The sequence below is a fragment of the Pseudochaenichthys georgianus genome, chromosome 21, assembly GCF_902827115.2.
Source record: "Pseudochaenichthys georgianus chromosome 21, fPseGeo1.2, whole genome shotgun sequence".
Classification (NCBI taxonomy): Eukaryota; Metazoa; Chordata; class Actinopteri; order Perciformes; family Channichthyidae; genus Pseudochaenichthys; species Pseudochaenichthys georgianus.
The window spans coordinates 38844270-38865799 of record NC_047523.1 but is presented as its reverse complement, the minus strand read 5'-3'; the positions used below and the strand labels follow the sequence as shown (position 1 = coordinate 38865799).

General features: G+C 42.7%; 1 protein-coding gene across 3 annotated transcripts in view; it reads right to left on the bottom strand.

Moving 5' to 3' along the window:
* The window catches only part of sema5ba (sema domain, seven thrombospondin repeats (type 1 and type 1-like), transmembrane domain (TM) and short cytoplasmic domain, (semaphorin) 5Ba), a 281741-nt gene that overhangs the window by 50843 nt on the left and 209368 nt on the right, over positions 1-21530 (bottom strand). For all 3 annotated transcript variants that reach the window (XM_034110160.2, XM_034110161.2, XM_034110162.1), the window contains 3 exons: positions 12918-13053; positions 9782-9989; positions 9017-9224 (listed from right to left, as the gene is read on the bottom strand). In XM_034110160.2, coding sequence (XP_033966051.1) covers positions 9017-9224; positions 9782-9989; positions 12918-13053 — 552 coding nt within the window. The remainder of the gene's footprint in view (positions 1-9016; positions 9225-9781; positions 9990-12917; positions 13054-21530) is intronic.

Below are 21530 nucleotides of genomic sequence, written 5' to 3'. Positions count from 1 at the left end.
AAAGACGATTCCGATACTTGCTTTGAGAAGCTGTAAGAAGAACACACGACAGCTAACCCTTTGCCCGTATTGGAACACTCTCTTCTGAAGGACTTTCTGCTTTTCTCTGTCCGCCTATTCCTCGTCTCACATATTCCCCCTCATGTACTCGCACTCCTATACTGTTAGATTCGTCTGGCCCTGCAGTGGCCCCTGTGTTCCCCATCGTTTACCCCTCACCGACCCCCTTCACACCGGTTCCAACCTTTAGTCCAGATACCGACTCACCTGATTGGCTGCAGTGCATTCCTGACATGTTCTCTGTTTCTCTACCTGACTGAGTTTGACCTGTAATGACCTCTACTTCCTTCTGTACCCGAGCTTGCACCTCCAATCCTTTATTATGTACTTCTCTCACTTCATCTCTGCCTGATTTTGACCTTGAGTAAAATGAAACTTTTTATTTTACTGGCCTTAGCTTTAGACCTTTCAAACTGTTAAATCCTTTTCTCAGGTAGACCTTCCAGAAATCTAATATTTACTTTGTCAACTCAAAGAGGCCCAGGTGTATATCAGTATGTAGTGTCTCTACTTTAAAGAGTCCTCTCCTGCTGATGTTCAGGTGTATATCAGTATGTAGTGTCTCTACTTTAAAGAGTCCTCTCCTGCTGATGTTCAGGTGTATATCAGTATGTAGTGTCTCTACTTTAAAGAGTCCTCTCCTGCTGATGTTCAGGTGTATATCAGTATGTAGTGTCTCTACTTTAAAGAGTCCTCTCCGGCTGATGTTCAGGTGTATATCAGTATGTAGTGTCTCTACTTTAAAGAGTCCTCTCCTGCTGATGTTCAGGTGTATATCAGTATGTGGTGTCTCCACTTTAAAGAGTCCTCTCCTGCTGATGTTCAGGTGTATATCAGTATGTAGTGTCTCTACTTTAAAGAGTCCTCTCCTGCTGATGTTCAGGTGTATATCAGTATGTAGTGTCTCTACTTTAAAGAGTCCTCTCCTGCTGGTGTTCAGGTGTATATCAGTATGTAGTGTCTCTACTTTAAAGAGTCCTCTCCTGCTTATGTTCAGGTGTATATCAGTATGTAGTGTCTCTACTTTAAAGAGTCCTCTCCTGCTTATGTTCAGGTGTATATCAGTATGTAGTGTCTCTACTTTAAAGAGTCCTCTCCTGCTGATGTTCAGGTGTATATCAGTATGTAGTGTCTCTACTTTAAAGAGTCCTCTCCTGCTGATGTTCAGGTGTATATCAGTATGTAGTGTCTCTACTTTAAAGAGTCCTCTCCTGCTGATGTTCAGGTGTATATCAGTATGTAGTGTCTCTACTTTAAAGAGTCCTCTCCTGCTGATGTTCAGGTGTATATCAGTATGTAGTGTCTCTACTTTAAAGAGTCCTCTCCTGCTTATGTTCAGGTGTATATCAGTATGTAGTGTCTCTACTTTAAAGAGTCCTCTCCTGCTGATGTTCAGGTGTATATCAGTATGTAGTGTCTCTACTTTAAAGAGTCCTCTCCTGCTTATGTTCAGGTGTATATCAGTATGTAGTGTCTCTACTTTAAAGAGTCCTCTCCTGCTGATGTTCAGGTGTATATCAGTATGTAGTGTCTCTACTTTAAAGAGTCCTCTCCTGCTGATGTTCAGGTGTATATCAGTATGTAGCAGAGGTGGGACCAAGTCATTGTTTTGCAAGTCCGAGTCAAGTCTCAAGTCTTTGCGCTCAAGTTCAAGTCAAGTCCAAGTCATAAACTTTGACAAAACGAGTCATAAACAAGTCATGATGTGCTTTTAACCAAATGTAATGACATCGATCAACAGAATAATACTTAATAATCAAACTGCTCTTTATTAGTCACATTAATAATTTAATAATCCATTTTCTCTCTGCTGGTAAAGTAACGTGTTTTTTTTCTATTTTAAGAGGGATCAGTAAGGTAAGGCTACCGTGACGTTTGATTCAGAAGGAGTTTCATGTATAAGATCCCTGATGTCGAGGTAACCAGAATGTTTATTTCCACTGTGTACAACATGTTATAAGGGACCCACTATCTATCTTTATGCAAGGGATAATGTGCAGCCAGGCAGTCTGGGTAAAAGAACACCTGCATCTAGATCCCTCTGCAGGTGGTACTTTAACTATATTTTGATGCTAATACTTTTCTACTTTTACTTGTAACATTTTGAATGCAGGACTTTTTATTGTAACCGAGTATTCCTACACTCTGGTACTTTTACTCAAGGACAAAATCTGAACTTCTCCCACCTCTGACAGTAAATCCTGAGTGGTTACCAAAAACCAGGTTAAAAAAAAAGGTTATTTTCATTTTACAAATAATGCACTCAGCTTTGCTTTCCCCAATATCACTGAAAAGCAGCCAGACGCGGCTTCTTTTGTGGGTTTTCGCTCATTTCTTGACTTTTTCCGACGCGCTTGGATTTAAATCCGGCTCCCCGTCGCTCTGTGCAGCTGGCCTGTACCACTACACATGCTGTGCCCCCCACCCTTCTTTCACATAATGGTATGATCCGGATTCTCAGCAAGAGTAGGAGCGGCTGGAGATTCTGCTCTCCCCAACGGGAGTCTGCTCTTCTAGCGGCAGCTCGCGATCGGCGTGTTGGAGACCTCTGAATTAAAGTATCAAGTCACCTCAAGTCAGAAGGCTCAAGTCCAAGTCAAGTCCCGAGTCATTGGTGTTCAAGTCCAAGTCGAGTCGCAAGTGTTTTGTGATTTTGTCAAGTCGAGTCTCAAGTCATCAAATTGGTGACTCGAGTCTGATTCGAGTCCAAGTCATGTGACTCGAGTCCACACCTCTGGTATGTAGTGTCTCTACTTTAAAGAGTCCAGACCATCAGCAGCCTCGTACACTACAGGAGGAGGACTGTGACGTCACACACTCATTAACACACATCTAAAAATCATACTTTAAACCCAAGAGCAGGGTTGGGTTGTAACGGAATACATGTAGCGGCGTTACGTAATCAGAATACAAAAATCAAGTAACTGTATTCAGCTCGTGTTACATTTGAAAAACGAGTAATCTGATTACAGTTACTTTCGTAAACCTGAAGTGAATACATTTTGGATTCCTTATTGGAATTATTGTTGGAAGGATTTCCTCTCAACATTTAATATTCATTACTAAAGGTACAGCCGAATCATCACAGCGCACAAAACCTATTACCGCCGCAGATGGGCCAACAAAGGGAGCGTTTGAAAAAAAAGCGTTTGGGTCCGCTCGCTCAGTGAAACCATAACAACGAAACATGGAGGAACAAAAGTCTGCGTTTAAGTCGTGTGTGTGTAGAGGTGTGTGTGGTTAAAACACATCAGCCTGCGGTCGCTCTTTAGCCTTTCTAATGATTCTGAAGGTACACACAGTGAAGGCGGTGCGTGAAAGGCGGTGCGAGCTCGTCTTCTCAGAGGCGGAGTTAACCCTCCCGCTGCCTCCTGGTGCTGCAGAGAGGTCACGAAGTGAAGGAGGTGTTCCTTCTATAGAACAGCTGTGGGCAGCAGATACTCTGCGAGTCACAGACATGAATACATAGATCAAGGCAGACTGGCGCACACTCTCCTGTTTTGCCGATCCGGTGCTTAAACAAATATAGCTCTACACCCCTGGCCGAAATGTCCTTAAAATGAAGTCCGAGTTCGACATTTTAATTCATGTCCTGCCAGCACTGGCAGGACAGAAGGCGACACGCCCGTTCCAAGCCGTGTCCCTCACTCCTCACATCCCAAGCTGCATCCCCAACAAGTGTATTATGTTATGTTTCAGTTGTGCTCTTGATAAGCCATTCAAACGCGTTCAGTTTCCTTTTGCTTTTTGTGTCTCCTGTTCACCAAAACATACCCATCTGTGATGGAAAAAGAAAGTAATCTAAAAGTAATCTGATTACGACACATAACTGTAACTGTATTCGGATTACTTTCAGAGCCATGTATTCAGTAATCAGTAACTGATTACATTTACAAAGTAACCCTCCCAACCCTGCCCAAGAGTATATATGTATCTAACGTGCAAACCAAATGGCTCCAACACCTGTTTTCACGGAGCCTTTTTACTTTATAATTTGTAGTCTCATCATCACCCAGTCGCCCTTTCTGCGACATGCTGCATATTCAGTTTGAACATTGACTTCCAAGGCAGCACACACACACACACACACACACACACACACACACACACACACACACACACACACACACACACACACACACACACACACACACACACACACACACACACCACACACACACACACACACACACACACACACACACACACACACACACACACACACACACACACACACACACACACACACACACACACACACACACACTTGAGCAGCAATGACAGCTAATCTTTTTCACTTACAACGAGGCCAAAAGGAAGCATCAGACACATTCTGTTCAAGCAGCAACGGCTCGTTCAACAGGGGGGCCATTCGCTACTATGCTGCGACCAATCACCTCGAAGGCAAGCAGTGCACGAGCCTAATACCTCACATCTGAACACTAAGAGACACGCGCACGCATATAACAACATATAACATCAGTCCACCTTTTAGAACTGATGCATAGCTTTGGGAGGAGGCTATTCCACATTATTCAAAAACCTTATTATCATGGCTGCAGTGCATTTCAAAGACTGTGAACGAAGGTGAGCAGAATATGGCAGTCTGGATAGTCCTACCTTCCCCCCCCCTTCTGGTGCCCTTGAAGCCCACTCTGGTTATCGTGTCACCCCCGCTGTGCCTCGACCAGGACTCCTCTCGGTGTCTGTGCTTTCCTCTTGGCTATTTCTCTCTTTCCTGTTCCTCTGTGTGTCTTTCTCCTCCTGCATATCTCACCCACATCTTATTACACGCACAGGTTCTCCTCGCTGGTGCTGCTGCTGGTGTGTGTGTGTGTGTGTGTGTGTGTGTGTGTGTGTGTGTGTGTGTGTGTGTGTGTGTGTGTGTGTGTGTGTGTGTGTGTGTGTGTGTGTGTGTGTGTATGTGTCTGGGAGTTTGGATTTAGTATGAAGTAGCGAGCTGACTCATCAGGCATATGAAAACTCGTCCAGGCATCAACCCACACACACAAATCACACTTCTTATGCCCTTCTTGTCCACACACACACACACACACACACACACACACACACACACACACACACACACACACACACACACACACACACACACACACACACCACACACACACACACACACACACACACACACACACACACACACACACACACACACACACACACACACACACACACACACACACACACACACACACACACACACACACACACACACACACGCACACACACACACACACACACACACACACACACACACACACACACACACACAGAATGAAAATAGCACAAAGTCATATTTATGCTAAGCTGAAGTTGACTTTGAAGGATGGAGGTGGCCGGGCTGAGGATCCTGATTGAGAGCGCTGATGAGAGACTGAAAGGTTGGACAAACAGACTGAGAGCTCTCCCCCTCCTCCTCTTCCTCCTCCTCCTCCTCTTCCTCACCCTCGAGATGCACATTTCCACATGAACCACACCGAAGCTGAAGATGGCAGAGCTCTCTTTCTCTCCGTGTCTTTGTAGCACACACGCGTGCCTCCAGAGGAACACTTTCTGTGTGTCCTCTGATTCAGAAACAAACAGAAAGCCTCTCTGTCTTACGCAGAACTTCCATCACTATGAAAGAAACACACAGCAAATTAATGTGCTCATTTGTCTGCTGCCATATGGGCTTTAATGATTATAGGTGAAGTCTCACGGACATTAATCCCAGCTGAGGACAGATAATTACCTTCAATAGAAAGCCACACGGGGCAAAATGAATCCACGGCCAAGAGGGATGAAGGGGACAGTAAAATGCACACTGCGTATACCGCACGGCTGCTGTCGCTAAGCGAGGACGACATTACCTCAGGTGGCTCATTACCTTATTTGGTAGTAGCACCCTGCTGTCTAAGGGTGTTTCTCAATGTCGAGGAAGGCTGCTCCAGAGCCACTATTTTCAGCATCGAGTGCCGCCGGAGAAATGTCGAGGCCGCACATGCGCAGACTCCGGTCTTAAAATCCCCACCATGCTTTGCGCACGGACCAATTTCCCCAAATCTGTGGGTGTTTCTCAATCTCGAGGATGCTGGCTTGGTAGTCGCGTACTTCCAAGTCACTTCCTTCAGAAACGAAGCAAGTATGCTTCCAAGCCACAGCTCTGGAAAACGAAGAAGAATGGAACAGGCTAACAAGTGTGCCACTCTCTCTAACGGTTTCAACATAAAGTGTACCGAAAATAAATACCTCACGATGTCTATCTAATTATGAACTTGCTTTACTTTCACGGAACACATGTTTGGTGATAACAAATGTAACAAAGTAACATATTTACCAACACGTGTTCTACGCCACTACATACTTCCATTTCAATGTGTGCTGCGTCGGTTCAGCCATTCTCCGCAAGAGTTTTTGAAATTGGTCCGTGCGCAAAGCATTGTGGGGATTTTAAGGACGCGAAGTCTAGTATTCTAAGAATACTTCCTGGCATTCCCCCGTATGATTGTATGTCCTATTGCTGTGTTTTTTGGTGTTATGTATTTGTTTGTATATTTTTTGCACACCAGGACAGAGTTGCACTCTGCATCTCGTTATACTTTGTGTATAGTGACAATAAAAGGCTTTAACTTTAACTTAACTTTTAAAATTATATTTAAAGAAAAGGCCCTGACAAAACAGCAGGGCTCTATTTCAGTATTAACTAAAGAAGAAAAGACAGCTGACATCACATCTTTGCTGAGCCTAAGGATAATCATAAATAAATAAAAGTGAAAATAAATATATTGCAAAGCTCAAAACAGCAGCATCCAACCGTCTCTAATCCTTGGATAGTACATGTGACTGCACGGAGCAGCTGTAGCGCGGAGATCACCGTATCATTCTGTCTCGTATTACTTAAAAAGACATTTAAAAAAAAACGGCTCGTTCGCGACCGACACATCACTAGTATTCTTCCGAAGCAAGACGCTCGGAAGACATGTGCTACCAAGCAAGCGTACTCGAGATTGAGAAACACCCTAAGTATGTTGCTATATCACAAAACTGATCCAGGACCATGATTTGACTTCTTAAAGATTCAATGATAGAATAGCCAAAGCTCATGCTCATGCTAATGGGGATCCTAATAAAGAATAAGATGAAGAATCATAAGTCTAGTCATCTCTCGCAAATCTTTGTCTTGTGACTTCCCCGTTTATTTTGAATAGTAACCTTCCCTCTCCTTTCAGATACTCTGACCTCCCTTCCTTGTGTGTCACCCACTCCTGTGATTGTCGACCCCGCCCCTGATTGTTTCCACCTGTTCCCCATTACCTGGTGTATTTATTGTCCTCGTCTCCCTTTGTCCTGTGCCGGTTCGTTTCGTTCTCTGTGACAAACAACCGGCGTTATCTTGCCAGGAATACTCCCAAGCAGAGCTTCGAGCCACGTCTTGTTTAAAGTGCACCTATCGTGCTATTTTTAGGCAATAGCATCGGTGTCAGATATATACAAATATATAAAAACACGTCTATGAAGTGTTTTGCTCAAAACACCAAACAGATCCCTCATTCTAGCCATGCCTCATATCCCTCTATTTCACTTCCTGTTTCAAAAGGGCTGATTTGGGGATAAAGCTTTAAAAAAATAAAATAATTGATATAAATAATAAAAAGGAGGGGTCTGAGCTCATGCGGGACCCGGCAGCTACCGTCTAAACTAAATGCTGCCGTGATGAAACGCCATATCATGGATTATCAAGGATCTGAAACAGTCTGGAGCTCAAAGGCTTTCTCTCTTGCCGGTTACACCACAAGGTGAGTTCCTTTCTACTTCCTGCTTCTTCACACACATGCTCTCCAGCACAGGTTAGCTCTGAGTGTTAGCCATGCTAATGTGAACACCGACCATATTACGTCCAAAACAGTCGGGCATTGTTTCTGATAGCAGCTTTCTGATTGGGCCGTGGGTCCACATTTCAGATATGACGTCATATCGGACGCAAATCTGGATCAGCTCCGTAGTTCCCCGTTTTTAGAGATTTGGGTACGGAGGAAAAGAGAGAGGGGTTTATTGTCTGACCCCTTTAAGTATCATTTGTCATTCATGCTCCCAGTGTTTTTCCTCGTTAAGAGTGATTTAGTTTTTTGTACCGTTGTAGTTGAGCTTTGGTTTGAATAAACCCTTTTTTGTTTAAACCTGTGTGAGTCGTGCATTTGAGTTCAAACCCGTTTACTCAGTCGTAACACTATAGAAATAGAACGAGAGTAGAATTAACATCGAAGTGTTTGCCTTGGTCACTTCACTAAGCACCACACTGAACATCGAAATACACGGCTACATTCTACTCGTTTTTTGCAAAAGTAACAGGATAAAAGGCATATCAAGATGGCCGTCGCCCTGACCATCCTGCCATGTTGATTTTCACATGCAACAAGGATGGAGAGTCACAGACTTGTCCTTTCCCACCACTGATGCTGGACAGGACGGACATATCACAACATCTTGGAACTACACTACAGTTGAATCCCAAGCTTCTTCAATGCATCAACGTTTCGCTCACTTTTCTTGCAACTTACTGTAGTGACTTAAGCCAAGGATCATGCGCAGAGAGATGCCGGGAAAGAGAATCTGACTTTCCCTCTCTTCGATAAATCTCATGAAGCATCTGCATCACTGGGCAGAAGGAAGGATGCTTCTAATCACTGTGGAGAGGCTTGTGCTCACTTGTTGGCGGGTGTGTTTTGGGTATTATCACCACGTGGCCTACAATATGTATTTTTGATTTTGGTGTGGAACGTCGCATTAATGTAATTCTCCCTCTTACACATTACTTACATTTACTTCCACAGTTCCTCGGTTTCTATTTTCCAAGTTATCTCCATATCAAACTTCATGAAAAGATAGTGTTGGGTTGCCAGGATGTGTATCCTGATCAGTTCTCCCCCACATTGTGCAGATTGTGTGCAGTACTCACGTCTCCGTCTTGTAGGTGGAGCACCTCTCCAGCGGGATCTTCAGGACTCGGTTGTTGAGCCCGACGAAGAGCGACCTGTCGCTGTGGAGGATCTGCAGACTCAGGATGGGTTCCCGCACCCCCGCTGGGAGGAGCTCCATCTCCTCCAGGTAACACCCCTGCAGGTTCTTATTGGGCGTAGCAAGGGCCTTCAAGATGGTGCCGTATTCTGAAGAAGGGAGGAGATACCAGCGTCCAGTTATTATGCTCCGAACATCCGGAACATCCCAGAAACCTGCCGGTCCGCTGCAACTCTGACTACTTTTGAATCCAGGCTGAAGACTTTTCTTTTTGCCGCTGCTTTTAATTGAGCTATTCACATCTCACGCTGCACTGTAACTTTTATTCATATACCTTTTGTTATTCATGTTTTATTATCTTTGTGTGTTTTTAAATGCCATTTTATGAATTTCCTTGTGTTGAAAGGTGCTGTATAAATACATATATATATATAAATAAACTTGCCTTGCCTTACAGTATTTAATTTCCGGATGCATATTCAGTAGTAAGATAACTTGAATATAGACTCTCCTTGCACTATTTCTATTCTATTTTATTTGTATTACTTGCACTATGTTAATTATGTTGTCTGTTTTATTGTGTTGCCCTGCTGGAGGAGCCTGTGACCTACGCTTTCCATTCACATATCTACACTGTAGCTGTCTACGAATGACAATAAAAGCCTTGCATCTTGAATAAGTTGTGTTCCTTCCCCCTTTCCCTCACCTGTGCTGATGTACATGACGTGGTAGAGGGTGTCCATGCCCTGCACGATGTCCACCACCAGGTTGGAGAAGCGCACGTCGTCCTGCATGACGAGCGGATCCACAGACTCCGGCTGCACCACGTCGTTCATCAGGTAGAGCCTCTGGGCGTCCTGCAGGCTGCGCTCCGTCAGACCCTCGTTGGGACCCTCGTCGTTTATAGTGCCGCACTGGGGAGGGAAAGTGTTAGGAAAATATCACTCGTCACCGGCTTGAGCTTCAATATCAGGATCCATGTGTTTCTGATCCTCTCCAGAATGGAAGTAGTCCTCACATACAGAGCATCAAGTAGTTCCTGAACAGTGTCCTTCACATGCTGATATCCGAGAGAGGGAGTCACACAGTCACAAGATGGAGGAATACCGGTTCTTAGGTAATCATACATCCTGTCACGAACAAAATACTGAGTTGTTGGCTTTTTTCTGAAAATCTGAAAATTCGGACTTTCTCTCAAAATTCTGACTTTTTTCTCAAAACCTAAAAATGCAATGTTTACTTCAGATTAGCTCCACGTCAGAAATGATCATGCTTGTCGTATGTCTATCTCCATAGAGCAGGGATGCGCAAATGGCGGCCCCCACCTCCTCTTTTTGCTTGTAGTACTGATACCATCCACTAGACTCCTTGTTACGTCGCGAGCTGCGTAGATGATTTCAAATACCACAAAATAATCTGTGACGCATTTGTGTGTATTGTGTTTGTTTCCCGGGGCAACCCTCACTAGAAACACCGGCTGTTGTTATGCCTGCTGTGACGTTAAGTTGCCGCTTGTAATTATGCCTTTACAAGCTTAAAGGTTGTTTTTATCATCTGAATTTGGCGAAACAAGTTTAATATTCTAAAAACCAAGACTTTGTTTTTTTGAAATCAGATGAAAACAAACTGTCACGGACCCTGCCGCGTTCTCTATGATTACTACGCTTTTCATTCATAATGTCAGCGGAGGGAGGGGGAGCGGCGCTGAGGAACAGCCGAGTGCGGGCTGACGGGTGTCTGTGTTGACACTCCCCTTATTGTGGAATAAGGGGAATGCAGAGACTGGCTACAAGTGTTCAAGTTAGACAACTAACGTCTGGGTTAGTGTTCATGACTTCATGTGTATGTCCTCTAATGGTTAATCTCAATACACACACATTTTCCGTGCTTTCCAATAGTTTAAAATAGTTGTATTCCACTGTTTAATAACCTGTTCAATACAAACACGCCACTTGGAAAAATGAAATAAAAAGTCTGTGAACTGATATTTGTTTAGTGGCTTATTAGAGGATGTTCCCTTTGATTGTAAAATGTCAATGAAGATGTCAGACTTAGTATATGTGTTAATAATTACATACAACACATGGAATTTGTGTGTGTGTGTGTTCCAAGTGAATCTGCGGCCCCCTGGTGGCCAGTACATCAATGATGTGGCCCCCACCACCATCAAAGTTGCCCATCCCTGCCATAGAGGCTGAATCCTCATAGTTCATAGCTATCTCTGCCTCAAACAGTCCTGATGCTCTTCCAGGTCATCACACATCCTGTCATGTTCACAGCTACAGCTGGGATACCTTTGTTATCAAGTTACTCTCAGACTGGAAGAGGACACACGGGGTGAGGTGTCAGAAGAGGTCGAACAAATGTAGGCTGGAAAATAGAAACAATGAAAATAGAAACAATGGCGAAGCACCTCACAGTTACTGCATTTAGGAAATCAATACTCTGTCGGGTTGGATTTTGTTTTCCACTCTTAATTCTATTCTCAGTAATTGCAACTTTTTCTGGGGTGTGAAACGACTGGACAACGTGCCTGCGATGAGACGCTAGAGAAGAATACAAATGAACGGCTCTGAAAGCTTTCTTCGGCTGCACAGATGAGCACCGCCCGTTCTTCAGGACTTCAAATGAGAGATTGATTTGTTAGTAGACTCCATTTTGGAAAAGTATAGATTTTTGAATTTTAAACGGCATCTTAAAAGGTAACCTCAGTCCCGCTGTGCTGTGTAAGAAGTGAGCGAGCTCGAGCCACAAATTGGTTATACATTTAAGCTTGAAATTGTTGTATGAATATATTTAAAAAAGGAATATGGACTGTTATCAAGGAGAACTGGAGAGGAGGCGTTCCCGAGACTCAATGTTCCTCTGTTAGGGGGAAATGTTTGAGATTGTGGCTTGATTTTAATTTAATTGGATTTAATTGGCTGGTCCTCACTTTCAAAGCCCCCCCCCCCCCTCCTACCTCACTGACCTCCTCATCCTCTACCGACCCCCCCGGTCCCTCAGATCCACCTCAGCCGGTTCCCTTTCCACCCCCAAGGCCAAACTCCGGAGCTTCGGGGACAGGGCCTTCTCGGTGGCAGCCCCGAAGCTCTGGAACTCCCTCCCCCAAGACCTCCGTGAGTCTGAGTCCCTCACCCTGTTCCAGTCCCGCCTCAAAACCCACCTCTCAGGTTTCTTTCGACAAGCGCCTGGACGGGACTGTGGACTTGTTTCTTGATTCTTAGAAAGAAATCGACCAATTGTTGGATCGTTTCTTACAGTTAAAGCAACGTCTTTGCAAATATGAAATGGCTTTGTCACAGTTATTTGACACAGCAGCACCTCTTCTCACCCTCTGTCTAAAACCAGAGCCCAGTCTGCTCTGATTGGTTAGCTGGAGGATCGTTGACATTCACCTGGATCCATCTTCTTCTTATACAGTATATCAACACATGATCTTTTGTAGCATTTGGACTATCTTTTTTTTTTTTTGTGTGTGTGAGAGAAACTCCCTCTGGGATTTTAGCCTTTGCAGACCGTTTACATGCACTAAAACTTATATTACACACTACAGGAAAGGGGAAAACCCATAAAGCACCTGGGCCATCAAGATAAAAAGGCCAACACCAACTGACACTCTTCTGTTGGGCACAGTCCTTGTTTCTGCACATTTTCACATGCACGCACACATTACTGATGACTGACTTCCACTTTGCTTAGGTGTCTTTCAAGTCCTTTGGTTTTTGTTATATCGTAAATAAATACGCTTTTTGTGACACTTAGCTCGTCTGGTCTCCCATCTTTGTTGCAGCCTATGAGCCGGTGCCGTAACAAGGGCTCATTTAATTGGTTAAACTGACCTGGAAGTTGTGGATGGGGTTGGCGGTGGGCAGCCAGGTGGAGCGGGGGTTCTCCTGGGAGCGGAACGGCCCGTTGAAGGCCTGCGAGATGGCGCTCAGGTTGAAGGCACACACCGCCGACGCTGCTATGCTGTTGCTTTAGTGACGAGGATAGGGAGAGGAGGGGATCATGTGGAGGGATGGGGAGAGGGAGAGATAGGGAATACAAATTATTTCAACAATAATATTCATAACAGTTTAAAGTTGGCAGTGAATGTGCAGCTCCATCAGGAATCAGCAGAGCCCAGCTGTGCCATAAAAGCCTCTTTGTAACTCGCGCCATCTTCTGAATGGAAGTCCTATCATTCCTACCTGCACCAAACAGGCGCTCGCTGGAGGCTAAGCTATACTATCAGCACACACACACACACACACACACACACACACACACACACACACACACACACACACACACACACACACACACACACACACACACACACACACACACACACACACACACACACACACACACACACACACACACACACACACACACACACACACACACACACACACACACACACACACACACACACTCTTCTCGGGCCATAATGTGCTGAAGGTAATGACTTTCTTAGCTGCCTGTTCTTTTCCCTCGTGGCCTTCCCCTAACGCCCAGAACCACACTACGACTCCTTACTTTGCGTTGAACAGCCTGCTGCCTTAGCGAGAGATAATGTACTGTAATAGTGAGAAAACAAGAAAGAAACTGAACGAGGATCAGTGAGAGAAGGAAATCCTTCTGTATGACTTCATGGTGTGGAGTACAGATCAGTCAGCGCTGAAGTTCACAGTGAGGCTTTAATGGGTTGTTGTATATTTTATAGAATAAGTATTGGCTTGCCTCTTAGTATTAGAGGCAAGAACAGCACGTTTTATGTGAGTTAAGATCAAACAAAATGTATGTTCAATCCTGACCTTTAAGAATCACAGATAGTGAGGATAATCTAAGAACAAAAGGTCACTTTACTAATTAATCAGAGCTTTATCTGAAGAAATGGATTTCACAGGAACATCTCCAACATGTGGGAACAAAGCGTTTTCATTCGCCTCTGGGTTCACTATCCTTATATATCTACCACTAAGATGCTTCTTAGTCCACTTAAGACATCTGTTGTTTTGTGTTTTAAAACCACCTTGTCAGTGCAATCCATTTCAGGCGTGTGAGAAAGCGAATGCGTCGTGTCCTTACTGAAGGGAGGAAACGTGCTGTGCAGAGAGCAAACAGGTGGCTCATTGACAGCCTCCAGACCTCAGAAAAACATAACTTTTCTCTCCTTTCTCTTTCAAAGGATCGTCTGCAGACAGAGATTTAGAAGCGGAGTGAGTGCGGTGGCAGAAACCAAACTCCTAAGTGCAGGAAACCACAGAAAATCAGCTGTAATAAGTGAGCGGCAGCCACTACCGTGTTCACACTCACACACTGTGAAAGGAAGTTGTACTGTAGCTTTGTGGTTGTGCTGCAGCTCGCATTAAAGTACCACAGAAAGCCTGACACTGCACACATTATTTCAGATCTCTGCTCGACACTGACTGAGCTGCACACAGATTTATTTATAAGATCTGTACGCTGAAATCCAAGATGGCTTTTTCAGTGCAGACAAAATCCTCGTCTGGTACGGAAACACGTCTGGCTTTGTTCGGGGTAAGCAGCCCACGGAAAATGTGCTGTAAACCAAAGTTTAAACTACTCTCCAAACTCTCTTACTGGACTAAAAGGATTTTTGATAGATGGAACTGGTTTCCCTAAAATCCAATTTAACTTTTGTGACATTTTCAGGGCTTTTTAGATCGAAGCTAGAGCGAAAGGGGGCTTTAAAATCTTCTGAAAACACCTCTTAATCTCCTGGGACCCAGCCCATTGGAAGTGGACATTTTGTTAACATGCATCTCCTTTTACTCTTTTGAGCTACTCTATCAATCCCTGGTGTGCTGTACAGAGGACATCCTGGGCTTTCCAGTGAGATGTCATTGGTTCAAATTGCATGCTGGGAAGTTCCTCTTTCTTTTCATCCAAAATGGCTGGCATACCAAAAACAAAATGTTATAGAAGCAGGAGAAGTCAAATATTGTTGAATAATTGTAATGTTTACCATGAAAATCATATATTTTATTGTTTATTAACATGTGAGGAACTATATAATTAGTTCTGAAAGCAATTAAATAATTCAAGTTTTCAAATAACAGCCCTTTTATAAATGTCCATTCTAGTGGACTTCCGTCTTCATGGACTTTATGACTCAATATTGTTGCAGGAGACGGAACTGAAGCAGACATTTTCTGTACCAGATAGTTAAGGGAGATTCAGATTTTGAGCTCTCCGATGATGAGAGAGATGAGGCTTTCACACCTGGGACAGAAGAGGGTCAAGAAGAAGGGGGGGAAAGATGCAGGAGGCTCCATGAGCGCACAGATACATACAGAGAGACAGATAGGGACGAGCTGGAAAGACATGGCCCCCTGTGGGCCAAGAGTAGCACGTATGTCTTATTGTTGTTTTTATTTTAAGTGGAGCCATGACACATGAGAGTTGCCTCAGGAATGCAAGCTTTGTTTCTATGAGCAGGTCAAATGGAGACAACATCCATAAAACTAGTCCAGATGACCCTACAGCCCGTGCCGACTGGAGTCAATGAGGTACTTTCAGTACGTTGACTACAAAGTCTTTGAAGATCTGGAAAGATTCACCAAAAAACAAGCTAGTTTTGTATTGACCAAATAAACAGCAATGTTCAGATCAGTTACTTATTCATGTTTTAAATAAAGGTGAATTAATTATTGTATTAATATCACTCTATAACCATAATACGTTACATTTAGTTTAGTCAATTTATTGAACATGTCAGAAACAAAACAAATATATAACAATAATATATATATATATATTCTCCTTTTTTTTTTCACTCAGATTAATAATTATAACAAAGTACCAAAAAAAAAAAATAATAACAAAAAAAAAAAAAAAATAATAATAATAATTTTCAGATAGTCTCTGTTCATGTTCAACAGGGGCAAGAAGAAGCTTAAAAAACTTTTCTGGTCCTACCCCCTCTAACATATATTTTTCTTATAAAACATTAGGTCATCGTCATCAGCGACATGTTTGTCTTGTTAATCTTTTTTTTTTTTTTTTACAAAACAATCAGAAAGAAATTACTTTTTACAATTACAAGAAATAACAACAAATGAGATTTTACAGGTCCTGTTCATAACCATTAATGATTAGACTCCTAAATAATACTTTCATTTTAGATAGACTTGTACAATATTTCAGTGCATCGTTACAGTTATTCCACAGACTAACACCTTTTGATGAGATGCAATGAAGTTTGGCATTTGTTCGTACGGGTGGTTTTTTGAAAATGCAGTTTCCTCTCAACATGTGTATGCTTTCTCTCTGTGTGAAAAGTCCCTGGATATTATGAGGTAATTGCTGATTTGTGGCTTTGAACATAATTTGAATAGTTTTATAGTCAACCAGGTCTTGTAGTTTTAGTGTTTTTAGTTTGATGAACAATTTATTTGTTGGTTCTCTGTAGGTAGTTTTATGTATAACTCGTATGGCTCTTTTTTGCAGGATGAAGATAGGATGTGTATTTGTTTTATATGTGTTCCCCCAAACTTCCACACAATACATCATGTATGGAAGTATGAAGGAGCAGTACAGCATAAACAAAGAAGCTTGATTAATTAGGTATTTGGCTTTATTCAGAATTGCTATTGATTTGGATATTTTGGCTTTGATATAGCTTATATGTGGTTTCCAACTTAATTTATTGTCTATGATTACTCCAAGGAACTTTATTTCCGATACTCTTTCTAATTGGACGCCATTTATAGTGAGTTTCTTCTCTGTATTGGTCGATCGATTCCCAAATATAATGAGTTTGGTTTTGCTTGCATTCAATGTTAATTTATTTTGGTCAAACCAGATCTTCATCCTGCTCAGTTCCTTCTCCATTGTGACCAATAGCTGTTCTAAATCGTCCCCACAGCAGAGTAGACTTGTGTCGTCTGCAAAAAGAATGGTTTTAATAATTTTTGATACTTCACATATATTGTTAATATACAGAATAAATAGTAATGGCCCCAAGACTGAGCCCTGAGGCACCCCACATGTAACCTGCAGTAGTTGTGATTTATGGCTTTGTAGTTCAACGTACTGTTCCCTGTTGTGTAGGTAGCTGGATAGCCATGATAATGCAACACCTCTAATGCCATATCTCTGTAGTTTTTTAATTAATAATTCATGGTCAACCGTGTCAAATGCTTTTGCATATTCTTTCTTTTCTATTGCCTTAGTAATGTGTTCCATACATTCTATAACTGCAAATGATGTAGTTCTGTTTTCTCTGAAACCATATTGTTGTTCATAGAGTATGTTATGTTTGGTGATGAAGTCATTTAGTCTTGTATAGTAGATTTTTTCCAGTATTTTAGAAAACTGTGAGAGCAATGAAATTGGTCTATAGTTTGACAGTACATGTTTATCTCCAGATTTATGTATTGGTATGACTTTAGCAGTTTTCATTTTATTTGGAAATACACCGGTTTGTATTGACTGATTACAGATGTGAGTTAGTGGTACTAACATAGTCCATCTGTTAATTTTGGCTGTCTTTTCAAACTAATATGGTCCCGACGTCCTCTACAGTGGACATACTGTACCATTTTTAAATAAAATAAAAAAGGTCTAAATTGCAAGATGTTTTTTTAACCCTAAATAGGTGAAAAAAAGGAAATTGGAAGACTTTTTTTGTTTCCCTCGGGTCCCGGGACTAACCCTAACTGCTCTAAATCCCGTAATTTTCACACCACATTCATACAGTCGCTAAATTGATGTCTACAATACACCAAAGTAACTATCATATCTCGCCCACAGTGACCCTCAGGTGATAAAAATTCCAGCTGACTAGCCCGTAAACACCCATTTTAAATATGAGACCAACATTTTCAGCAGGTGTGAAAACCCTGACATTTATGGCGCATATCCACTACAGCACGGAGCGCGGTTTAAGCGTGCCGTGCCCGTTTTTGGTTGCGTTTCCACTGGGCGTAGTTCCGGCTAACGAGTACTTTTTCACCGTTTTTCTGGCCCTCCAAAATCGAGGTTCTTTCCGGGCCAACAACCGGGCTGAGTATGCTAAACTAGAGAGAATCGCTGGCAAGGGGGCTACAACTACAACAAGATGAACATATTTGACCGTGATTTAATTGTAGTACACGTTTCAAAATGATGCCGAAGTAACAACATACTGATACCGGTTAGTAAAAACCATCAATGAATGCTTTGACAAGTCTGCAGACGGCAGGCGAACAACCTTTTAAATGCGTGTTTTCTGAATGGAGATTGGCTAAGCTAACGTTGTATATGCTCCGACCGTCCACTCTCACAACAACGGCCCACAGACATAAATAAACCAGCGACTGTATTCTCCATGACACAGGCAGTCTGTGGTTTGGACTTGTTTAACTTTTGTCTAGTTTCTGAACAGATACGAGGAGCTGTGAGCTCTGAGTGCTAAGAGCTAACGGCTGGTTTTGTGTTTCTCATTGAAGATGACGTCACGGCTCCGCCTACACTGCGTTACTATAGTTACTGCCCCAGTTCCTAAACTGTAAAGGAAACGCAGCATAAAGTGAGCCTGGCCTAACGAGGCCTAGCCATACCGTACTAAGCCGAGCGAGGCCCTGCAGCGCCATTAGAAAACAGCCACCACGGCCACATTTTACTCACTAAACACACCGAAATCACTCAAATGGTTGATCAGGGAACTCAGATTCTCACACTGAGAAATGTTATCATTCATTGCAACTTTTTAAATGTCATAAACACTGGTTTTAGACCGTTCAAAAACGTATTATGCTCCATTAACAAAGTGCTATAACCCTAATTGTTAAACACATTTTACAGATTGTTTTGTAATTATTACCGAAAATGTATGTGATTGATTTTTAATTAGTAAATTCTAACAAGAATTACATTTCGTCTCAATTTTATAAATGCCATTTATAGTGAAGGCAATTATAAAGTGATATGGAAAAACGTGATAAAGGCATTTAAGTAGTTTTACAGATGTCTCTTTTATAATGATGATGCAATACACATGTCAAAACCAGCATCCTGGTGAAGCTACAGCCCCGTATGCAGCTCTTCTTATTTGTGCATCCCTGCTTTGCAGCACAGAACATCGAGAGGACAGAGAGAAGTGGAGCACTTGAAGAAATGCAGTCCATCGCACTAATGGATGCAGCCCAGATGCTTAAAAGCCCTGGTGATTGAGAAGCTGTTTGACATCTGCTCCGCTGTTTGCTCTGATGATCACTTTCATTACGAGTGACGCTCCCTCTCCCATGATTCATCTCATCCCAACAGCCCACCCCGTCGCTGGGAGTCTGCTGAGATGCCGCTTGATTTCCTGTCTTGTGTTACACAATTCATCACCGTTCAAATCCATTTTGTCGACTTCTGATATCCTCTGCTGTCATCCCCATGCAGGAACAACAATCAAAAGCTGCTGAATGCAACAGGAATAATAATCCTGCATATATATCTTTTTATAAAACGGACAAGTCAAATCAAGCAATCTGATTGGTTCTTAGCCGTGATATAATGGGCGTGTATCACGGGTAGAATTGTAGTTACTTTTCACAACAAGTCAGTATCCCTCCGCGTCTGAGAAAAGCTACAGCCGTTACAACTGTTACATTACGAAACTAACTTACAAAGTTTAAGAAGGTCGGGCCGAACCACGCCCCTTAGCCGTGATATAATGGGCGTATAACACGGTAGAATTGTAGTTACCTTTCACAACAAGTCAGTATCCCTCCGCGTCTGAGAAAAGCTACAACCGTTACAACCGTTACATTACGTCCGTTACGAAACTAACTTACAAAGCTTAAGATGGTCGGCCCGAACCATGCCCCTTAGCCGTGATATAATGGGCGTATATCACGGGTAGAATTGTAGTTTCTTTTCACAACAAGTCAGTATCCCTCCGCGTCTGAGAAAAGCTACAGCTGTTACAACTGTTACATTACGTCCGTTACGAAACTAACTAACTAGTTTAAGATGGTCGGGCCGAACCACGCCCCTTAGTCGTGATATAATGGGCGTATAACACGGTAGAATTGTAGTTACTTTTCACAACAAGTCAGTATCCCTCCGCGTCTGAGAAAAGCTACAGCCGTTACAACTGTTACATTACGTCCGTTACGAAACTAACTTACAAAGCTTAAGATGGTCGGGCCGAACCACGCCCCTTAGCCGTGATATAATGGGCGTATATCACGGGTAGAATTGTAGTTTCTTTTCACAACAAGTCAGTATCCCTCCGCGTCTGAGAAAAGCTACAGCTGTTACAACTGTTACATTACGTCCGTTACGAAACTAACTAACTAGTTTAAGATGGTCGGGCCGAACCACGCCTCTTAGTCGTGATATAATGGGCGTATAACACGGTAGAATTGTAGTTATTTTTCACAACAAGTCAGTATCCCTCCGCGTCTGAAAAAAGCTACAGCCGTTACAACTGTTACATTACGTCCGTTACGAAACTAACTTACAAAGTTTAAGATGGTCGGGCCGAACCACGCCCCTTAGCCGTGATATAATGGGCGTATAACACGGTAGAATTGTAGTTACTTTTCACAACAAGTCAGTATCCCTCCGCGTCTGAGAAAAGCTACAGCTGTTACAACTGTTACATTACGTCCGTTACGAAACTAACTAACTAGTTTAAGATGGTCGGGCCGAACCACGCCCCTTAGCCGTGATATAATGGGCGTATAACACGGTAGAATTGTAGTTATTTTTCACAACAAGTCAGTATCCCTCCGCGTCTGAAAAAAGCTACAGCCGTTACAACTGTTACATTACGTCCGTTACGAAACTAACTTACAAAGTTTAAGATGGTCGGGCCGAACCACGCCCCTTAGCCATGATATAATGGGCGTATAACACGGTAGAATTGTAGTTACTTTTCACAACAAGTCAGTATCCCTCCGCGTCTGAGAAAAGCTACAACCGTTACAACCGTTACATTACGTCCGTTACGAAACTAACTAACTAACTAACTAGTTTAAGATGGTCGGGCCGAACCACGCCCCTTAGCCGTGATATACTGAGCATATACCACGGCCTGTCGTGAGCTATTGCTTAAATAGAGCACTTCGAGTACATTCTTTTTGAGATTTTAACAATGTGGTTTTCTTAGTTCGACTGAAAACTCTACAGCCGGTGATTTTCTATATTTTCTTCTGTGATAAAATCCAATAAAAAAACAAAACCAACAATGAACTGATCCGACAAACTGTTGTTGTGTGTGTATGCAAGCCTGATGAATTGTATCCCCTCTGTGCCACGGAGCCCATGTGTTGTTCAGCCTCTATTTAAACACACCAGCGAGCCTCACTGTTGCACCGAGTGACATGTTTCATTATTATCAGAAACACACTGTAGTTTATTTTGAGTTATACCCCGGATAAAACTCACCAGAGCACCAAATGATGAATAATCCACAGCTGAAAATAGTCTCTTGCGAATCCAACGAAAAATTGGAGTACTCAGAT